This window comes from Pleurodeles waltl, chromosome 10 (assembly GCF_031143425.1).
Source record: "Pleurodeles waltl isolate 20211129_DDA chromosome 10, aPleWal1.hap1.20221129, whole genome shotgun sequence".
Lineage (NCBI taxonomy): Eukaryota > Metazoa > Chordata > Amphibia > Caudata > Salamandridae > Pleurodeles > Pleurodeles waltl.
The window spans coordinates 178,315,122-178,339,248 of NC_090449.1; the positions used below are offsets into that span (position 1 = coordinate 178,315,122).

Sequence of the window (24,127 nt, forward strand, 5' to 3'; positions counted from 1 at the left end):
AACGACTTCTGGAAACGTATTCAGTGCATTTGTTGCCTTCAACAGCTTCACATCGGCTGAAGCTGCCCTTTGACTCCACATGAATGAAGTGTTGATTGTGTACTTTGACAGCGACACGGGGCCACGCGCAAGCAGTCTGCTTGGATCACAGCAAACTCTCTGGCAGATCACGATCATTCTTCAGGTTACTTATCCCCTATCACGTCGCCAGTTGTAGCATACCCACCATCCAGGGATTTCGCCAATGACTATGCCACACATGGAGCTGACTATTACACATCTTTATTCCAACTCCAAACTCCACATTCTAAACCAAGCTTTCATTGCATTTTGTTCTGACAATTATATGGAGTTCTTTCAGAGCCAAAAGTGTTCCATCATAAAACTTACAAGACACTACATAAGGCACTGCAGGACAAAATGTTGCTTGTTGCTAGCAAACTTGCCATGATAGGTGCAACTTTGTTTTGATATCTTGCCCCAAAAAAAACCTTACACTACCTAGTACCAGCAGGTTCACTTTGGCTTCCATTTAGTTTAAGACAGATACTGCATCAATAAAGCAAATCACTGTGGGAATATCATGACATTTCTATTCAGTACACATATGGCAAAGGCATCAGCTTCATCCCTCCAAAAGAATGGTGTATGTCCACCACAGTGTAGCAGAACAATAGTCCAGCGAGTATGCAGTCATTCACAGGTCAACTGTCAATCCCTTGTATGGCGATCTATATTTTTTAACATGAGATCTATCAAATGGACACATTGTTGCACAGAGTCCATGTGAGATACAATATCTTATTGGTCCACTGGCTCTGTGTCTTCAAAGGATTTTCGACTATATAGTGTGGTCTGCCCCTTATTTACATCCTTTAAGGCCTTCTATCTTGCCAGGAAAGAGTGAAGCGTGCCCCACATATTTCTTGGTCTAGAAGCCAGGGGCTCTAAGGTGGCATAGATTTCAGCATTTTCTTTCAGAGGTGCACCATCCCCACACCGGTGTGTAGTGATTCTGCCTTTGGCCAATAATAAGGCCATGGCTATGAATTCCCTGTTAGTCGAAGGGAGCAATTTGATGTAGCCTAGCAGCCATCAGATTTTAGTTCATCCTACACTCAGTCTTAGTGTTATATGATCATAGACCTTCTCCCGGTACTTGAGCACGGGGGTCAGAAGCATATGCCGTATGGATCATTCCTAAATATTCTGACCGTAGAGTATGGAGCCCAACAGGCATCCTTGTATCACTGCTTTGTGTGTTGGAACCTGTATGGATCTAGCATCTTCAGATCTGCCTTTACATTTGTTGAAGAGTTCTTATGGTCTTCAGAAGACACTGGTGAATTTCCATCTTTTTATGTTTGCTCCTGGGTTTTGTTCCAGAGGCTTCTGTATCCAATAGCACTGACAGCTTTAGGTTTAGGATGGCAACACAGCTTGGTTGCTTTTGTCTGCCGAATTATTTGTCCACAATGTACAGGAAGTTCATGGCCTGTTCCATTGTTTCATTGTGGACTACGTCTGCCTGATGCATCTTTTAGTTTATCTTTTTCTAACCATTTCTGTATTTTGGACAGGGTAAGAAGATATTTTATTTAATGTTGATGCGACTGATTGGTCTGTACTAATAGGGTGAATTAGAAGGTCTATTTTTGTGGCAGCGTCGTGCCTTGGTACCTTAAGTGTAGAAAAATAATTTAATGACGAGAGCTGCAGAAGCATTAGAGAATTTTTGATTCCCTCCACTGTTGAAATATTGGAAGAGCTCTTGTTTGAACACGTTTGTGACAGGTGCTTTGTTGGCTTAAAATTTTATTATGGCTGCCCTGAGTTGAGTAGGTATTTTGCTTTCTCTGTTCTAGCTTTCATGTGTTCTGTCTTGATCACGTCTGGCCTTGGTGTGTCCTTAATTGTCTTTGATACAGCCTGTGGAAGGTGGGACTTTGCTGGCTCATGATTTAGTGGTAGGTAGAAGAAATGGCTGACCTTTTCTTGTTTTTTGCCTCATCCTTAATGGCTTTGATGCTAGTTACTTATACTGTTTGCAGCCAAAATATCCTGACTTTCCCCAGATACACCAGTCAAAGGTGTAATTGGTAATGAGACAGAATCACACAATATATGTAGCCGGACTGTACATGGAAAGAATGAAATAATAAATCTTTACATTTCATTTATTATTATTTTGAGCTTCAGTATTTGTGCTGATTATCTTGATTCTGTTTCATCACTTCTGTCACACTCTTCATTCATGAATAATTTGAAATATTCTCATCAAATCTATCATCAAATCTTGAGCCCTATTGTGTTAGAACCAGAGCACTTCTCCTCTACATGTATAATTTCAATAATGGGTTAAGCTGTCAAAATTGTGTTTTCACGTTTTCCTCTCGTTGATATCTGATGCAGATCATGTGATTCTGATGGTCTTTATATAATTGTTCTTAAGGAGAGGCCCTGCTTAGTTGTCTTTTATGCATCGAAATTTTAGTAGTCTTCTAGTTTGTTAACATGCAGTATATGTGCCACTTCATTTAACCTATTGGGTTGTGGCGATTGTTGGAAAATAATCCACTATGTTGGTCTTTGACCGTGTTTTCTCTTTATTTCACCTCTTATTTTAGACTTAGATATCACCTCACATATTTGATTAGAAATTGTGTAAATTGTATTTGAGTTCTAAATAACGCCTTTTGAAACCATATTTCATGTTTTGTTTTCTAATGTCAGATTTATCTTCTGATGTTCTTCTTTTAATTTGCCTTGCCATTTGTCCAACATATTATTTTCCTCATGGATAAGTTTGAACCCTATTGATATTTTGAAATGTGGCATAATATTGCAGTTTGATGTTGTTTCCCATTTGTGAGTGATCTCTGTTGGGCCCTTTTACAACACTTTTTACAATAAATTCACTCTAGGGATGGGGATGTGCCTACAACGTTTGTGTTTCAATAAACACTGCATCTTTTCTATTAGTGGCCGATTTGATTGATCTTAGCTCTAAATTTATAATCCTTGTAATCACCACTATTGGTTTATTTTGTAATATATGTGTGAGTGTTTCATCACGTTCTGTAATGTCCCAGAATGTTTTCATTGTGTTCGTAAACCTGTGACTTTGTCGAGTATACTGTTTTAGTGTTGTTCCTTCACTTGCATTCTGTTGAGTTGTTGAATTTTAAAAGCTTCTTCTTGGGTGATGTTGTACACTTCTGCTTTCTGAGGTCATTTTGGTAACCTGTTTCTCGGCAGTTCGTATAGCTTTCTTATCATTTTTATTGTATTTCTTTGCCTTAAACAATCCTATTACATTTTAAAAAGTGACAGAAAAATCCCATAGCCTGCCTCTAAGAGCTATCATTCCGTTTTACATTAACTAATTGTAATCCTATAGTCGTAAACTAACTTGTTGCTTCAGGCTAATACAAAAGATAAAATATTTAAAGATCTGTAAGCCAGAATAGGAAACCAGAATCTATGTTTGTACATTTTATTATTTTTGCACAGTCGGTGCTGAGCATGTACAAACCTCACAAATATGCCGGTCTTTTCTTTCATATTACCTGTGCATCAGTTATGGCTAGACATAGCAGATGATTAGCAATGGCATAGCCATAAATTAGACGTAATGAAAATCTGGGGCCATTGCTCCTCAAGTATATTGACCCATGTATCAATCATCTGACATTCTATATCAACTGAATGTGTTGTCTCACAGTACCATTGTTCTACAAACAACATTTCTGTGGTAGTGATCGTCCAATCAGACCATTTAGTTGACACATTCTGAATATTTTTTAACTTGATCACAGGATTTCTTGCTGCTTGCCATAGCTATCGTTCTCATCACTTTGTGTCTATACATAGATTTATTCTGCAGAGGCTTGGCCAAAAGTGTAACCTGCAAGGGACAGATTTTAACACTTCTCCAGACCAGGCTTGGCTTCCTTTCTTGGATGATGACACCACCTTTCTGTGTTTTATTCTTTTCGTAGTTCACCTAACACTTGATAAAGAACAATTAATTACACTCATTGTGTCATGTATAAGTACAAGTGTGCTAAAATCGCATCTGTTGTTTGTCCCATACATGGCACGTTCTTTATTCCAGGCTTGTTCTTCTGTCACATAATGGGAGCCTGTCTTCCAAAGATGCCACCCTAAAGATTCCCTGACTAACAATAAGGCGGAAGGCAGAGGAAGCAGGAAGTGCACCATCCAATTGTAGAAAATCTATTGACTTCCTTTCTGTTGTGATTACAGAATTAACCCTGTCTTTCCCCAGTTCAGAAGGCATCGATACCAGCTACCTATAACAGAATAGAGGCCGTTCCTATCCTCACAAGAAGTGAGGAAAGGAGGAACTGCTCCCAGGTTGACGTACTGCACTCTACATCCACCCTGGCTAAGAAGGAGTACACTAGTTCTGAATCAGTAGGAATGACTTGGTTCACATTGACTGGATCAGGTGCATATACATTATTACTTCCAGTACTATCAGTTGCTGGATGGTGCCCCAAGAGTGTATTTTCTAGTAGTAGTTAGTGAAATTCCCCTTGATTGACTTGCACTAATTTCTGCAAAAGAATCTAGCACCTAAAGATAGCAGAAGGAGGGCCATTCAGAATCTGGATCCTTCTGGACAAAATTGTCATCTGGTATCAAACGCCAGCATGAAAGTAATAAGATATAAAAATTTAATTGGCTCCTCTCTGATAGCTATCCAGGAACTGAATCTCACTCTGGTTTTCCAACAGTTTAGATATTGCTCAAAGCAATTTGACCCCTAGCTTATCAATTTTGCTTCTTCAAGCCTTAGCCGTTTGGGTTCCCAAACTTAATGCTAGTACTTTATCTTCACAAAGGGAATTGACTTATTTTTAAGCTTCAAAGGCCAGAAGTACATTTGCTTCAACTTGACACTTGCCAGTGATGAAGACACATGGTCAACATTTGTGTTAACCATGATTCCCAAAAGATTCATAGAAAAGTGCATTTTGATCTTTTCTTAATTCTTTGGTAGCCCAGATTGTACCCCGGAACACCACATGCTAAACTGTGTTTCATGTATAATAATGTTAACATTGAGCTGCATTACTAGGGGGCAGGCCAAACATATTCTTTTATTTAAAAAAAGCATTAACATTAATCATGAGTGTACTACAGTTGATATCTGTTTTAGAGCACAGCAGATACACATCATGATTTATAAACTTCAGTTGACTGTTATGTGGCTGCACCTCCATGTTTGTGGTTAAATCTTAAAACCCCACCTCCAGGATGAGATACTATCCACACACTTTACTCTGCTGTATGAGCTGATGGGACTCTTCAGCAAACTAGATACTTTGACCCAAGTGACTTTATGTAGTACAGTGTTATGCTGTGTTTGATTTGAATATCTTGTTCACACTGCGAGCAAGGTATTTAGCTATTGAGATACTTATGTTGTCACGATCAAAGCAAAGTGCAAATTCAAGTGATTCAAAATTGTTGAAATATCTCTGTCAGCCCTTTGGTGTTTTACTGTCACTGTTGCAAGTCTAATGGTTCGACTAAGTCATTATGTCAATGGACGTTAGTTGACCAACATGGCAGGGTTAGCGGAAGTGACATTAAACGCCATTTTATCTTTACTTCCACTCACACACACATATTACACAAACACACATTCACTCATACGCACACTCTCTTTTACATAAGCAAACTCACACCCACAAGCATGCACACAACCTACACCTAATAGTGTTTTTTACTTACCTCAGCTACGAAGGAGGGTCGTATTCCAGCTAACTGTACTACATTTTTTATTACACTAATAGTTAATAAGAATAATAATAATATATTATTCACTATTAGTGTAATTAAAAAAACTGATTAAAACAAGGAAGTGGAGCCCCAAGTAACGCCCATAAGAGCAAGCTGCCCCTGTGTTCCTGGCACTGATTTTGTCACCTCTGAGGGCAGGGGTTGCAAGAAGCTGGGGGTTGCAGCTGCGACACCTGGCGACATCTAAATGACGTCTTTGATTATGTCACTCAAACATCGCATATAATACAGACTCCAACGGTCAGCCATAGCAAACCACCTTTACAATTACGAGCTCATCGGCTCTTCGCTTCCACTTTGGCGAAGTTGCCCTCAAGTATCTTTTTAGTGGCATCAAGGAGGTTAGTGTTATTAAATATTCCTCTAGGCTTAGTGAGCGTGATGCAAGCAAATGTGGTTTTCATGTCAATAAAAAGCAGTATGCAAACTTTGTGGCGTGTTTATTTTTTGTTGGTTGACATTTCACAGCCTGCACTAATTAAATAGCGCTCCACTTAGGGAGGCGAAATGCCTGTTGGCCAGGTGGGGAGGGGAAAAAGGGCATCCTCCCTGTAAAAATAAAAGAAAACAAGCATTGGCAAAGCCAATAGGTCTCGCCTTTGAGACTCTTGGCACTGCCATTGCCCTTTGTTCGTGCTGTACAGCATGGGCATAGCCGACTTTGGCAATTACTTGTTTCCTTGCTTTATAGCTGTGTGGCTCCTTTGCAGCATGGCTAAAAATAACAAAAAAGAACTATGATGCATCCAGCAGTAATGCCCTTTTTTTTTTTTTTTTTTTTTTTTAAAGGGCTTTTGCCGTGGCTGTGCCATAACACTTTTTAAAGTTAGTTTTAGTCACACCTCAAATCGTCTGTGCTGCTCTACAGCATGACTACAGTATATTGCTAAAGTCGATAGCCCTCATAGGAGAGACCTTTTGGCTTTGCCAAGCTTATTACTCATGCCAAACTTTCCATGCAAAGATTTCACCTCAGTAGTACCAGTTAAACAACCAAAGGCAGGAGTATGCAACTGAAAGATGAACAGTTAACTTTTCAGAAAGGCCTTCCACTACATGGGAACACATGTTAGAGCATGTTTTTTAACTATTGATCCATTTGAGGTGGAAAGAAATTTTCTTTGGTAGAATCTATAGATTTATGGAGCAGATGATGAATTCTGTGGCAAATGCAGCAAATCCAAAACGATGCAAAAAAAGCTGGCTTCAGACTCGCATAATTCCAGTCAGTGTTCTTGAGGTTTACTTTGCTGCTCGCTGCAAGTGACTGGTTTATAAGAGAAACATAAATCTCAAAGACACTGTATCTAGTTCATGAAAAAGTGCAGTAGCTGTCTTTCCTCTACACGTGGTCCTGTGCTCTCCAAAATACATAGGGTTGTGGAGCTGAGACCATGCACGGAATTGACATCATTGGGCTGACTTCCTTTTCCACCCTCAGTTCCCCTTTCTAGAGACCTCAAGAAAAAAAGAAGTTGGAACTACAGAAAGTTAACAGAACTTTTGGCACCTTGTATGCCTTGGTGCCTGTGGCATCATTAAAGGAGCCATGTAATGTAGGAAGAAACATGGTTCTGTTTACCCACTTCTGTACTGCTAACAATCACCCACAATAAGCATTCTCGCATGCTACTTTGTGTGATAATGTAGGCTTTTGATTTAAGAGCGACTGTGACATTTTTCACTTGCTATCCCCTTTAATGATCCCTGAGACCAAAGGGAGCAAGGCTAGTGACTGGGTTAACAAAGGTCAAACCTAGAGTTACTGTCCCTAGCTTTTATTTTAATGGCATCTGTGCTGCTAAATGATTCTTGTGCCACATTTGCTGAAGTGGCCATCTTTGTGTTTCCCTTTTCTTGTATGTTCTCACATTGGGGCACATTAAAAAACACCCTGGATGTGCTTAGTGGGAAAAGAGGAACGGAGCCAAGATACTGACTGGTTTTGTTTTGAAGAGTTTCTTGGATAATGCTACAATTCTTTAAATAGTTGGTGAGTGGGTGTAACTGTGAGGGAGGGCACAGCTAGAGGGTAAGTGTACAGGGAGACGAATGAGGAAACTGCACCAGGTCGAGGCAGCCTGGCTCGAGGCTAGGCCTGCGGTACTCGTGCTCTTGGATCTCACCGCACAGCACCCTGGAAGAAGCAGTGGCTTTTTGGCAGACATTTTACTCTTTACATGGGTCTGTAATTGCATAAGGAGGCTGCTGGAGCAGATTTTCATGTGCTGTGGCTCTGCGAGAGCACATTTGTTTTGTCCCTAAGGATGACAAGGTGGCGGAGTGAGATAATACTCACTGCCAACATTTGCTGTGATCTCCTAGTGACAGGTTCGTAGAGCGTCAGGGCCAACTCAGCTTTCCATCCTTGCAAGGTCACTAAATTGATTACCGTTTACATCAGTAATAATAACTCCTCGGGGTACAATGCTGAATTGTGGTGTGAAGCACTGTTGAAAAGCACATTATTATTCTTTTGTCAGTATTATTTCTTTTATTGAAAGCCGAGACATATTTTCTGAGGCTACTCTGGGTGGTAAACAATGTCACTAAACACATTCAGAGCTATCTCTGCCTGAAAGGCACTGAGGCCGAAATACTAAAAAATGGTGACTACGTACATCATTTGTACTGAGGAGATAGGAGGCTCTCTGACTTAAGCTTAATAACTTAGAAGTATCGTTTGTCCAAAAACATCAGGTTAAAAAAATCACTGTGATAGTCAAAACACTAACTTCTACCAAATGTTGGTGGGAATGGTCATCCTCCTGCTGCAGTCGCTGCATCACATTGAATTGAACCCCCTCCTTGGTGTTGTTGAGAGTCGATTACTTTAACAAAGTCTAAGGACCTCATTATGAGTTTGGCGGTCAAGAGACCCCAAGCTCGCGGTTGTGGTCAGATCGACTGCCAAATTATGACTTTGGTGGGCAGACCACCTTGAAGACCGCTGTCCCTGCCAAGATCATATATCCTGATGGGGTGATGGAGGTCGAGCTTGACCCCAGCACCACCTGGCTGATTACAAACCCACTTTCTGCCAGCCTTTTCATGGTTAGGACCCTGCCATGAAAAGGCTGGTGGAAAGCCAGTGCTGGGGGCCACGGGGGCCCTGCACTGCCTATGGCATAGGCAGTGCAGGCCCCCCCCGCCCAACACCATTGGAATGCACATTCAGAGGCTGCTGGAATGTTAGGATATTGGCCTTGGCTCCATTAAGGAAGCAGAGGCCAATATCCTAACACACCTACACAATTGTTAAAGCAAGTGAAGGCTGCTGTCCAGAATACATGCAGGGTCTATTTCAATACCACATACCCAAATGAAAACCTGAGACCAACAAGCAGGGATGGCATCGTCGCTGTAACATTCTGTGATTCTGGGCAAGTCACTTATCTCTCCATGCCTATAGAATAAAAATCTGTCATCCGCATGTTACATGAGGTGCTAATCAAGGGGTATTTTAGAGCCTCATAAATGGAGGATGGGAAGGGAACCAGTGGGCTCTGCATTCCTCTTTCTTATAAACGCTGTCACTTTGAAGGCACAAGCTTTCTGGCAGACACAGCTTGACATTTAACCTCGGTCTTTGAATGCACAGCAAATGTGAGGAGATAAAAACAAGATGTTCGATGGCATCTGTCGCTGTAGATACACATGTTCTGCATTAGCTCGCCATCTGGTGTTGGGTCGGAGTGTTACAAGTTGTTTTTCTTCGAAGAAGTGTTTTCGAGTCACGGGACCGAGTGACTCCTCCTTCTGTGCTCATTGCGCATGGGCGTCGACTCCATCTTCGATTGTTTTCTTTCCGCCATCGGGTTCGGACGTGTTCCTGTCGCTCCGAGTTTCGGAACGGAAAGATAGCTGAAAACGGAAGATTTTCGACGGTATCGTTGCGATCCGGTTCGAGATAAACACATACGACGACGCATTGAACATCGAAGCGCTTCGGTGCCCTTCGGGGTAGATTTCGGCACACCGTCGGGGCCTAGTCGGCCCGACCACGTGGAGAACAACGCCGATGGAACGGACCCCGTTTCGATTCTGCCCTGAATGCCACAACAAATATCCTTATACGGACCAACACTCGGTCTGTAACCTGTGCCTGTCACCCGAGCACAGCGAAGAATCCTGTGAGGCCTGTCGGGCGTTCCGGTCCCGAAAAACTCTGCGCGACCGTCGAGCGAGAAGACTGTAGATGGCGTCCACGCCAAAGGAACATCGACAGTTCGAGACAGAAGAGGAACAGGAGGAAGCCTTTTCCATCCAGGATTCAGACTCCGACGAACTCGACAATACAAAAACTGTGAGTAAGACGTCGAGATCAGAACTTAAAAAAGGCAAAAAGGCCCAGGGGACGCCACTGCCAACCGGCCATGGCTCAACCCAAATTCACGGTGACCAACAATCGGCACCGAAAAAGGCCCATTCAGTGTCGAGATCGTCCGACTCCGGTCGAGACACCGGCACGCAGCCTCCTCGGGACCGAGAGAGTGCTAAAGAGAAGCATCGACACCGAGAGTTCGGTGTCGACACGGATCGACGCCGAGACAGTGGCGCCGAAGACCATAGACGCCAAGATTTTTCGGCACAAAAAAAGAGGAAGGTTACCTCGGAGCCGAAAACACAAACAACAGGGTTTTCGGAGCCGAAAAAAGCACCAACAGACCCAGTTTCAGGCTCATATACTGAAGAACATTCTATGTCTTCACAAATGAAAAAACACAGATTCGAACAGGAACTGCAATCCACTGAAGTGGATCACACGCAAAAGCGTATCTTTATTCAGCAGGGGACAGGGAAGATCAGTACCCTTCCACCTGTCAAAAGAAAGAGAACACTTCAGTTTATAGCACTAGAGGCTCCTCAGCAACAAACAGCAAAGAAGGTAACACCTCCTCCCTCGCCTCCACCTGTAACTCCGGCTTCGCCAACTTACACCCCGTCACATTCGCCAGCTCACACCGCCATGAGCCACGATGACCAAGATCAAGACGCGTGGGATTTGTACGATGCACCAGTGTCTGATAACAGCCCAGACACATACCCAACTAGGCCATCACCACCTGAGGACAGCACAGCCTATTCACAAGTGGTGGCTAGAGCAGCACAGTTCCATAATGTGGAACTACACTCTGAACAAGTAGAGGATGACTTTTTATTTAACACCCTCTCCTCCACCCACAGCTCCTACCAAAGCCTGCCTATGCTCCCAGGCATGCTACGCCATGCAAAGGAGATCTTCAAGGAGCCAGTTAAAAGTAGGGCAGTAACGTCTAGAGTGGACAAAAAGTATAAGGCGCCTCCTACGGACCCTGTATTCATCACCTCTCAGCTGCCACCAGATTCTGTGGTGGTAGGGGCTGCCAGAAAACGGGCAAATTCACACACTTCTGGGGATGCACCTCCCCCAGATAAAGAAAGCAGAAAGTTCGATGCAGCCGGGAAGAGGGTCGCTGTCCAAGCAGCAAACCAGTGGCGCATCGCAAACTCACAAGCGCTGCTAGCGCGATACGACAGAGCCCACTGGGATGAGATGCAGCATCTCATTGAACATCTCCCAAAAGATCTACAAAAAAGAGCAAAACAGGTTGTTGAGGAAGGTCAAAACATTTCCAACAATCAAATACGCTCCTCTATGGATGCAGCAGACACAGCCGCAAGGACCATTAATACGTCGGTTACCATCCGTAGGCACGCATGGCTCAGAACGTCTGGATTCAAGCCAGAAATTCAGCAGGCAGTACTTAACATGCCAGTAAACGAAAAACTTCTGTTCGGTCCGGAGGTCGACACAGCCATAGAAAAGCTCAAAAAGGACACTGACACTGCCAAGGCCATGGGCGCACTCTACTCCCCGCAGAGCAGAGGATCTTATACCACCTTCCACAAAACACCTTTTAGAGGAGGGTTTCGGGGTCAGGCCACACAAGCTAGTACCTCACAGTCCGCACCGTCCACCTACCAGGGACAGTACAGGGGAGGCTTTCGGGGCCAGTATAGAGGAGGGCAATTCCCTAGGAATAGAGGAAGATTTCAAAGCCCCAAAACCACTACCAACAAGCAGTGACTCACACTTCACTCACCCCCCCCACACAACACCAGTGGGGGGAAGGATAGGCCAATATTACGAAGCATGGGAGGAAATAACTACAGACACATGGGTCCTAGCAATTATCCAACATGGTTATTGCATAGAATTCCTGCAATTCCCTCCAGACATACCACCAAAATCACAAAATTTATCAAAACACCATTCACAGCTTCTAGAGATAGAAGTTCAAGCACTACTGCAAAAAAATGCAATAGAATTAGTACCAAGCACACAAATAAACACAGGAGTTTATTCACTGTACTTCTTGATACCAAAAAAGGACAAAACACTGAGACCAATTCTAGACCTCAGAGTAGTAAACACATTCATCAAATCAGACCACTTTCACATGGTCACACTACAAGAAGTGTTACCATTGCTCAAAAAACACAACTACATGACAACCCTAGACCTCAAAGACGCATATTTCCATATACCAATACATCAATCACACAGAAAATATCTAAGGTTTGTATTCAAAGGAATACATTACCAATTCAAAGTATTGCCTTTTGGTTTAACAACCGCTCCAAGAGTATTCACAAAATGCCTAGCAGTAGTCGCTGCACACATCAGAAGGCAGCAAATACATGTATTCCCGTATCTAGACGACTGGCTAATCAAAACCAGTTCGCTCACACAATGCTCAAACCACACAAATCAAGTCATACAAACCCTCTACAAACTAGGGTTCACCGTCAACTTTGCAAAATCCAACATTCAGCCAAGCAAAGTACAGCAATATCTACGAGCCATAATAGACACGACAAAAGGAGTAGCAACGCCAACTCCACAAAGAATTCACAATTTCAACAGAGTCATTCAACACATGTCTCCAAATCAGACAATACAAGTAAGAACAATACTACAGCTCCTAGGCATGATGTCCTCATGCATAGCCATTGTCCCAAACGCAAGACTGCACATGAGGCCCTTACAACAGTGCCTAGCCTCACAGTGGTCTCAAGCACAGGGTCACCTTCTAGATCTGGTGTTAATAGACCGCCAAACTTACCTCTCGCTTCTATGGTGGAACAGTATAAATTTAAACAAAGGGCGGCCTTTCCAAGACCCAGTGCCACAGTACGTAATAACAACAGATGCTTCCATGACAGGGTGGGGAGCACATCTCAATCAACAGAACATAAGAGGACAATGGAACATACATCAAACAAAACTGCATATAAATCATCTAGAATTATTAGCAGTTTTTCAAGCACTAAAAGCTTTCCAACCAATCATAATCCACAAATACATCCTTGTCAAAAAAGACAACATGACAACGATGTATTATCTAAACAAACAAGGAGGAACACATTCAACGCAGTTAAGCTTATTAGCTCAAAACATATGGAAGTGGGCAATCCACCATCAAATTCGTCTAATAGCACAGTTTATTCCAGGGATCCAGAATCAACTGGCAGACAATCTCTCTCGAGATCACCAGCAAGTCCACGAATGGGAAATCCACCCACAAATTCTAAACACCTACTTCACACTCTGGGGAACACCTCAAATAGACTTATTTGCAACAAAAGAGAACGCAAAATGCCAAAACTTCGCGTCCAGATACCCACACAAGCAATCCCAAGGCAATGCCCTATGGATGAACTGGTCAGGAATATTTGCTTACGCTTTTCCTCCTCTCCCTCTCCTTCCTTATCTAGTAAACAAATTGAGTCAAAACAAACTCAAACTCATTTTAATAGCACCAACGTGGGCAAGACAACCCTGGTGCACAACACTGCTAGATCTCTCTGTAGTACCCCACATCAAACTGCCCAACAAACCAGATCTGTTAACGCAACACAACCAACAGATCAGACACCCAGATCCAGCATCGCTGAATCTAGCAATCTGGCTCCTGAAATCCTAGAATTCGGACACTTACAACTTAGCCAAGAGTGTATGGAAGTCATAAAGCAAGCCAGAAGGCCATCCACTAGACACTGCTACGCAAGTAAGTGGAAAAGATTTGTTTGTTACTGCCATCATAATCAGATACAACCACTACACGCAACTCCAAAACATATAGTAAATTACTTGCTCCATTTACAAAAAGCAAAGCTAGCCTTCTCTTCTATTAAAATACACCTTGCAGCAATATCTGCATACCTGCAGACTACCTATTCAACTTCCTTGTATAGGATACCAGTCATCAAAGCATTCATAGAAGGTCTTAAAAGAATTATACCACCAAGAACACCACCTGTTCCTTCATGGAACCTAAACGTGGTCCTAACAAGACTCATGGGCCCACCTTTCGAACCCATGCACTCTTGCGGAATACAATTCCTAACCTGGAAAGTTGCCTTTCTCATCGCCATTGCATCTCTAAGAAGAGTAAGTGAAATTCAAGCGTTCACAACACAAGAACCTTTTATACAAATACATAAAAATAAGGTCACCTACGACCTAATCCAAAATTTTTACCAAAAGTTATTTCACCGTTCCATCTAAATCAAACGGTAGAACTACCAGTTTTTTTCCCACAGCCAGATTCTGTGGCTGAAAGAGCACTACATACATTAGATGTCAAAAGAGCATTAATGTACTACATTGACAGAACAAAGAACATCAGAAAAACTAAACAGCTATTTATTGCATTCCAAAAACCTCATGCAGGTAACCCAATATCAAAACAAGGTATAGCCAGATGGATAGTTAAATGCATCCAAATCTGCTACCTTAAAGCAAAAAGACAACTGCCCATTACTCCCAGGGCACATTCAACAAGGAAAAAAGGTGCTTCAATGGCCTTTTTAGGAAACATCCCAATGCATGAAATATGTAAGGCAGCCACATGGTCTACGCCTCACACATTCACCAAACACTACTGTATAGATGTGCTATCCGCACAACAAGCTACAGTAGGTCAAGCTGTATTAAGAACTCTATTTCAGACAACTTCTACTCCTACAGGCTAAACCACCGCTTATGGGGAAATAACTGCTTACTAGTCTATGCAGAACATGTGTATCTACAGCGACAGATGCCATCGAACTGAAAATGTCACTTACCCAGTGTACATCTGTTCGTGGCATCGGTCGCTGAGATTCACATGTGCCCACCCACCTCCCCGGAAGCCTGTAGCAGTTCAGAAGTTACCTTCAATTTTGTACATTTGTATATATATTATTTAAACCTTTAATAGGTACATACTTACACATTTCATTGCGCGGGCACTATTACTATAGTACAACTCCTACCTCACCCTCTGCGGGGAAAACAATCGAAGATGGAGTCGACGCCCATGCGCAATGAGCACAGAAGGAAGAGTCACTCGGTCCCGTGACTCGAAAACACTTCTTCGAAGAAAAACAACTTGTAACACTCCGACCCAACACCAGATGGCGAGCTAATGCAGAACATGTGAATCTCAGCGACCGATGCCACGAACAGATGTACACTGGGTAAGTGACATTTTCATTACAGGCCTGTTTACAGAAAGGGAGCACTCTGAAGGATATCATATATAAGGTTTTGGCATGGGACAGAAAAGGTGAACCTGAAGACCACTGTTATACAGTGTAGCATCCGGCAGTGCTTTGTAAATATGCGTCCTGCATTCTCCATGTGTCTAGCTCCCAAGGGGTATGCCTTGTATAGCAAACTATGACCTGGTGTCCAAAACTAGAACAGCACAGTGAGCACGTTTGTTTATCTTTCCTTTTTTGCCCTGGGAAATTGTTTATACTGAACAGAGAATCCATTTTCAGGGTTGTACTTCGTTTTATGTACACAAATCAAGTGTTTATAACGACTGTTTTACCTCTAAGTGATGACATTGGCACATCATATCAACGTATTTCTAAAACGTTTCGGTGAGATAACTGTTTCCCACTCCTTCAGTATTATTATGCTAATCCTAATAACGTTTGGCAAACTTCATATTTAAATGCAATATATTGTGAATAGACAATTTATTGTCATTACTGCTATTGTTATTGTCACTGTACCAATAGGTCTCAGTTTATTGTACTAAAGAATTGCTGCTCTCCCAGTCTAGCTTCTCCGTGACCCCTCTTTCAGCGTAACTCCCATCTCCCAAAGCCATGCTAGAGTTCCACTAAATGATACAATTTTCTCAATTTTAGGTCTGGGGAGTTGGAAGCAATGATCGATGTATTTATTTCCGTCAAGGAGTAACGCCAAGCGAACTCAGTGGGAAAACATGGAAGGCAATTGTAGTTGGGAGAGATTGCGATCGATCTAATACAGCGAGTTCAACAAGCCTTTTAAGGTAACTTGTCACTCAATATCTTAAACTCTTGTAAAGTATAGGAAGATGGTGAGTGGGAGGCTGTGCACTCCTCCGGTCTTCACATGTACTGAGCCATCACTGTTGCTCTCAACCCTCCTGAAAAACAAGTATCTAAACTAAAAAAAAACTTTGACTGTACGGAATGACCAAGGACCTTACGACAATAGGAAGAAGTCTTGGGGCCTCATTCTGATTATTCATAAATTTGTTCTGTTTTATGGCATCCGGTAATTACAGATACTAGGAGGTGTCGTTTTTACCTTGTAGTTTAATAATTCGCAATTATAAGTTCTTCTTTTCGGGATGTACTGTAGCACTAAAATACCACGATTTCCCCGTTCCAACCTATAATTTAAGAGGTAAAATGTGTGGTATTAGCATACCATCCAATGTCTTGTAGTAAGCCTCAAAAGGCTGCCATTTTGTTGATTCTTTTCAATTTATAAGAATACACTCGGAATGGGTCTTGGTTTCTTTATTGTACAAATGTTATCATGTGCTTATGAAAAAAGGCACTTCTGAAGTGGGACCCTGCCTACACCATTTCTTTCCCCCAGTTGGGGTCTTTTCTAACCAACGTTCCCAACTTGGTGTCTGCAAAGTTCCTGAAAATGAATAGAGACAAAATAAAGGTGCTTGTTATTAATCATGAGGCCCCTTGTAACGACCTGACTTGTAAGGCTCAGCATCTGTATTGATAAACTGGTAAAGAATCTTAGCATCACCTTCAGCTGTGACTTTTCTTTTGAGGCCCAGATAGAGAAAACCTGGACCTCTAGTTTTTGCTGCTACTGCGCCTCTCTAGGATGGTACACTTAATCCCGATCCAGTGACGTGCCAAGGTGATCAGGGCTTGGATTGTCTGCCATTTGGACTAAATGAACCCCACTTACCTAGGCCTGCTAAGGGCATGACTCCTTAGGTGGGCCCAAAATATAATGGTTTAACCGGCATTTTATCTGTGGTCATTCAATAACGTCGTGGAGGTGACATGTTCTCTGCATTAATTCACCATTAGGCAGACGATCTATTTCAATGTGTTATGCCTGATTCTCCTGGCCTGCTTTAAATCTGGACCTATGTTTTTGTTTTATCTCATGGTTGCAAAAGATACTTTATTCCTTTGTGTTCTAGCTTACAGGTAATTCTCCAAATTCAGCATTTCAGAATGGCCCAGTGTGATTTATTAGCATGTTATGTTCACAGGCCTAGCATTTGGAATGACCTGCTGCTTTCTCTCCGCCTCGCGGCCAGCCACAGTCTGTTTGGGAATGAGTTTGACATTGCCATTCCGTGGCCTTGGCTCCAGGGCTGCTGTATTTTTCTCTTGATTGTAATTTTGGCTCTGGCTGCTGGTTCTCGCCTCCCTTCATTGGTTCCGTTAGCGTAGGTTGTTGGTGTTAGTGTGTTCCACAAATAATTAAAATAGGCAGCTTTAAATTCAGGCAGTAGTACTCCTAGGAGCAGTCCATAGGTGAAGATGTTCAGGGGAAAAGTGATGAGACTGGTTCATTATGAAGAATGCTGGTCACAATATCTTGGGAGCCTGGATCTTGCACTTTTTCTTTCACTAAGAAGTGCCTAGTACTTAGTGGCAGAAGTGAGCGGGAATGGTTGGGGGAAGGGGATGGTTGTTTGGGTGTGAAAAGGTAGGTGTTTGTATTTTACACAGTGAGGCGATGCCTTAAGGATGTTTTTATAAGAAGACACCTTTCTGCACCCAATTATTTGTTTTGGTATGCTCTTGTGATGGGGAGCTTGAAAATCCAGGTGGATTGATTAGAATAGGTCTTACTCGGGCGATTCGGTTGCAGTGATGGCATCTTTTTGGCTATTACTACTTAGTGTCACCTTGTAGCAATAGAGGAGGGACATTTGTGGCCTTAAGGGGACCTTGCCGTTTCTAATATGATGCAACTACCGATGATTTCCAAAGCTGGTCTCCACTTCCCATAACGGACCAGCCTTAGGACGGTTCAGAAATTTGTAGTTATTTCCCCATAAGTGTCGTCAATATGAAGAAGCACACTGTTGCATGTTATTGATTTCTGCTCTTTTTTTGCCTGTTTTCGTCAAAATATGTTTACTTTGTTTCTCCGACGATTTCTTTTGTCACTATAGCACAACCTTCGGATTCACTAGGGTCATAATCTATACAAAATACCTTTTTAATAATGTTACGTTAAAACCTTGTCCCTGTTAGAAATCATAGTTTTTCTTAAATGCTACAGATTCCCAGCCCTTTATTGCGAAATATCATGCGTGAATTGAGACAAGACTGTATATATTGCTTTTATAATTATCTTATCGCAGACGATTTACATTGAAACTTGTAATTTGTGCATGCATGAATTCCCAAACTGAATCTGCGAGTGTGCAAAATCTGCATCATATGTGCAGTGTGTATAGAATGCACATAAATGGCCACACATCAAGGTGATGGTTGAGGATTTTAAAGGAGGTGTGCCAGGTGTAGAGAGAGATGAGAGATGCGCTTAAAGCCGCCCCTTCCCTTTCTCTGTGGGGGCCTAACCTTAGCAAAGGACAGCCACAGTGGGAATGCACAATGTAGACCATGAACAGAAACGACCCCTGTCTGCGTAAGAGCAGTGCTAAATTCGAGCCACTGGTTTACAGTGCCCGGCACGGGTAGTTAATTCTCAATAACTGCTCTGACATTTTACCACATTGCAGATCTGTTGTGTAATTTTGAGATGAGCACAACACTAGTTGTTTAATCATTCAATATACGTTAAAAATTAATATTACTTGTCACTGGCATCATTCTTAGACCTTTGCGCGGCAGGAATGGACTGAATTGTCACACTTTTAGGAGATGGTGGTTAGTGGTTGTGTTGGTACTGTCATTGGCAGCGCTGGCTGGGCAATGGGTGGTTAAAGATACAGTGGCCTCCTGAGAAGGGCCCTGGCATTTACCTTTTTACAAAGTAGGCACTGCATAGGAGACCCCGTCTTCCCCCGCTCATGCAGTGCATGAGTGGTGCAGATTTATAGTCCCACTCATAATTTAAGAATGGTAACGTAAAGGGAATGCTTTGATATGTGTAGCTCCAAAAGGTGTATAAATGTCCATGTAAGTCTCACAGGTCACAGCCCAAGGGGACGGAACCCTGCTGACAACAGCAGGACCCATCATTGTAGCCGTGTGGCTTATGGGAGCCCATGGATAGCAGAGCTGTGGCTATGGTTTGTAAATGCATAGTGGAACGGGCAGAAAATCTGAGCACAAGATCTGCGTTCCCTGCCAAGCCTTCCCGCTGACATCAGGTATCGTTGATCTTTGATCTGGACCTACGGCTAAGGAAAATGTAGCTGTACATTAGCCAGTTGCAAAAGGGCAGCCTTATGTTATTGAATCGGGTCCTTAAGTCACTAACGTTTGCTTCCCCACTCAGAGTTTGTAATACTTCCTTAGCAGCCCATAATGTAGTAAAAATGCACTTCTGCTGCCCATTACAATGGGAACCTGATTTTTTTTTACTTATGTGTCAGTCGTGTCCGCTAAAAATGCATTTATCCACTTAAGCTTTATTTCCATAGGGAGAAAAATGTTAGTATTGATCCCCTAAGATATTGTCTGCCGTGCTGAACACTACTGGACTTTTCGTGTCCAGGTCATAATTTCACTTAGGAGACTAGGCCACAATTATTCTCACCCCTTTAAATGCATCACCTGCTCCGCAGCAATCTATGTGAGTGTCAGTAAAAATGACATCAACTTTCCTGGGTAAGTGATGTGCGTTTTTTTGTTGCAAGGCTGCTTTATTGTTATACTGTAGTAAATGCCGGTGCTGCGATGTTTCCCATATTGACAACTTTGGTGATTCTGCATAGCTGTATTATGGCAGTGCCACTGTATTATGACTCTAGGTAATTAATGGGTTTGTCCCAGTACCTTTTATAGATTTGTTGTTAAATTTAAGTCAAATAGCTCGTCTAACCGTCGGGAAAACTGAAATCCGATTCCTGGGACCTGTTAGTCCTACCCTTTAGCACTATCCTGTAAAGATGAACTTGACTTCCAGCAGCCACCATGATAAAAAAAACGCAATTTGATAGTATTAATTGACTGTGATGTAGTGTTTACCCGCCTCAATCAATATTTTGGGCGGGTTCCAATGGACCACTTCTCACAAAAAAAAAACACCCTAATGCTCGCTGTTGTCATGTCCTGTTTGTATTAGTGCAACATTGATATATTGATCTCCAAGCACCTCTTTCTCAAAACTTCAGAGTCCTAAGCCATACATCTCGCCTGTTGTGTGCCTTAAAGTGACACAACCATATCACACGTGTCCTGAAATCCCTCCACTGACTTCAATTAAAAAAGTGGGCTTGAAAACTCATTGCCTTGCTCACACGTTGCTTCATGGTAATTCACCTATCTTGCAAAACTGTTTGTCCCTTGCCACCTGACAGGTCAGCCAGCCGGGGGCCGCCTAGTGATCCGACCATTTACAAACAAGTGATGTGGTGGCTAATCGTTCCATGGCCAGTTCTCGCCACTATAGAATAGCTGTAACTTGGACTGGAATACGATTGTTTCGGATTCAGAAGATGCTTGAAGAATGTCCTTTTCATGATGCTGTTTTTGGAAAATCATCTTTACAAAAGTCCCCTCCAGCTTGTTCCCCAGAGCTGCACTCACAGGCTTTCGGATCTCTCACTTCTTTAAAGGCTTTTTCTTCAAGTTGAGATGACATTTGTTGGCGAGCCTCATCCAACACTCTCCTTCTTTATCAGCGGATCATCTAGCTCCCCCCTAACTGAGTACCTGCAAATGTGCCATATTGTACCATATTGTATTCTATAACTTTTGTATGTACCAATACCTGAAAGAGCTCAGAGATGTAACATGTTTAGAAGTGCTATACCAAAACTCAAAATATATGAATTAATAAATAATTATATAAATTCCGGTGTTACCAATGCTTAAAATCTTTCGAGCCAGTAGTGCTTAGTCATAATTTGAAAATTGGACTAAAGATTTTTTTAAAGTACAATTTTATGCTCTGAATAGGGCTCGAAAAGAATAAGGAGATAACCAAGAGGAGCCGTGCTATATTTTTACAACCTTAATATTAAAATTGACAAAGGCTTTCCTAACTATTGAAAGATAGTTTGCCTTCCATATCAATGACCAACATGACTTTCTAATTGATCCTGATGCAAACCGACTTATAAACATCAAGGAGAGGTTTCTTAGATGAAGGTGCTTTGACGTGACCAGGTTCATATCGACACACTGGTGCCTTATTTTATACACCAATGCGAAGAGTAGGTACTCAAAAAGAGTTCTGATTTGGGGTCAGTGAGAGTTGTACAGGGTGTGCCATGGCTCTGGTGCTTCCTGCAAATGATCATTAATTTCAGCTGACCTTTGCATTGCCACTTAACCTAACAATGCACCTGATTCTGGGAAAGTGTTTCATGTCCTTTTTTCTCAAACTGAAATATTGCAAATGGTGTGCGTTCTAATTATTTTACATAACGTGCTTTCTGAAATTGTTACATTCTGGTTTCCGGTGTCTATTGGACACTAGTGGACATATTATTATATGTACAGTAGCTCATGTTGAAGATGCCGTTGTTACAATGTCAGGAGGTAGTTCCATTTTACGTCAAACAACATTGGTTAAATACAAATATGTCGCTTTTTTGTGCTGTTTTTTCTTAACATTATGAATTTACCTAAATACGTTTTTTTTGCCGGATTTTTCGCATATTGATATCGCTGCCTAAACTCTTGAGGAACAAGAGATTCTTATGTTGGAGGTACGAACGATTTAAGAGCAACAATTGAATTAATCAAACTTGAGGCCAATTGTTTAGCCCTGAAGAAGTCCTATCTGAAAGGACGAAACACGTTGGCTGTGGCTGTTGTGAATTCATATATTATTTGATAAGAGAGAGGAAAGAAAAAAAAAAGAAAAAAAAGATTTGCACAACTATAAATTAAAGAATTGGACATTCTGTATTATTGGTGGTGGTGCACTACCTTTGTTCTAAATTGAGGAAAACAATCTGTTTAGGAACAAATCTCTGTGTACCCTAAAACAGGAAAAAATATTTCCTGAAATTTTTTTTTACTAAAAAAATGTTATTTTATTTTAATATTTTTGAATCGATTTTCAATTGGTTCTAAATAGATGATTCCTTGTCAAGGTGCATAAAATTCACCATTGTATAACATGACAGAGAAATCCTGAGCAATAATACGCCAAAAGGCACGATGATTTCTCAGGGGCTATATAGAGTTTGGTCATATGGAACATTTTCCAAAAAGTGGTGAATATCGTGCTCGCCCTACTTAGGCTACATGCATGATCATATACACCCGTCCCCCTATTTAAAGTGTGTATGTACATTGGATCTTTTTGGATGTCCTGCATTCGCCAAACTGAAAATAAGCCAGCGCCTAATATATTGTGATTAAGTTTACTTGTCTTAGATGTATGATTTTCTTGTGATACCTTAAACCTTTTTTCCCAGGCCCCTCCATACCTTTACAAATCTTTGACTCTAACAATTTTCCAGGAGTACATCTAAAAAACTTTGGAATGCACCAGTCACATTTTCTGCCACCGAAAATCTAGCTTTGGAGAACATAGTGCAAAATTGCATTTGCACCAAATTATTTTCACATTCCCTCTCCAAAGGCAAAATCATTTTTCTTTGGAAAAACCTTTTCCGCTATGACCTCTTATGATTTGGGGCTTATTCTTCCGCATCCCCAACGTGGAAACACAGAGCAGTGTTTTGTTGATGTGGAAATACCATGCAGAGTGCTGTGAAGTATACATCGCTTCTTTAGCTTGGCCACACTCCTAGGTCACACATTTCACAACCCCTCCCGAAACTTATTCAAAGAGGAGACAAACCTTGCTCTTGAGTAAGTGGATCTTTACACTGAAGTCTAGATTGTCTGAGTCATTGTATACTATTGATAGACTTAAATGTTCTATTTTATTACTGTAGTCAAGTCCTATGAGAGTGAGAACCATTTGTGAATTGGTCCCTGACCTTCTATTTGTTACATGTACTTCTGTGTGGGAGTTATTGAGTCTTGATGTGCATAAAGTGATGGAAGAGAATAACATAGGTCTTTAACATTACAGTCAGTACTAAAATTAAACAAGGAAGAGTTATTCCCAAGTGGACATTTTCTAAAAGGACCTGATGTTAGATTGTGATATTGCAAGTATTGCTGCGTAATGTCTGTTCCTTTTGTGTTCCTACAGTGCTGGGTATTTCTTTGGGGATGAAGTTAAGGAACACTCTGATTCACCTGTCCATACTGACATCGACAGCTCCTCTGACACAGAAATACCACCCTTGTTAAAGCAGCAGGAGATTTCAGCCTCACCCGAGACGGAAAGCGGAGAGAAGAGCAAGGGCACAAATGAACACTCAACAGAATCAAGCACAGTTTTGACTTGTGATTCTTCGCAAGGAAATCCCTGTCCAGAGACTAGCAACTTTGAAGGTCCTCCTCTTGGTGCCGTAAGTCCTGGCTCTTGTCCTGCTGCACCCCGGTGGACTAACATTGATTTGGTGGAGGCGCAGACTAATCCAGCCGTTTTAGCTCCTGCAGGCACGGAGACCTCAAGCGTGTCTTCTTTGGGGATTTGTTCAATTGGAGCTGAGGATCAATACGAGGATGATTTGCACCCACTATGGGTTTGGGTATCTGGAGGAGGGTGTCTCGTGGATGCTCACACCCCGTTGAAATGGTTCACCATGCAGCCAGGTATTCTAGTTTCAGTTCATCAGACTGAATGCATAGATGCATGCTTTGTTAAATGAAAGCTGACAACCAAAATGCAATAGCAGGCATTTAAATGTATTCGTGTCACACCTTTCATAGTATAAAGTGAATCACTATTACTCCTTCCATACTGGAGAAAAATAAC

General features: G+C 41.9%; 1 protein-coding gene across 3 annotated transcripts in view; it reads left to right on the forward strand.

Annotated features, from left to right (window-relative positions):
* Positions 1–24,127, forward strand: part of TECPR1 (tectonin beta-propeller repeat containing 1) — a 428,339-nt gene that overhangs the window by 192,953 nt on the left and 211,259 nt on the right. For all 3 annotated transcript variants that reach the window (XM_069210138.1, XM_069210137.1, XM_069210139.1), the window contains exons 9-10: positions 16,027–16,172; positions 23,456–23,964. In XM_069210138.1, the coding sequence (XP_069066239.1) occupies positions 16,027–16,172; positions 23,456–23,964 (655 nt within the window). The remainder of the gene's footprint in view (positions 1–16,026; positions 16,173–23,455; positions 23,965–24,127) is intronic.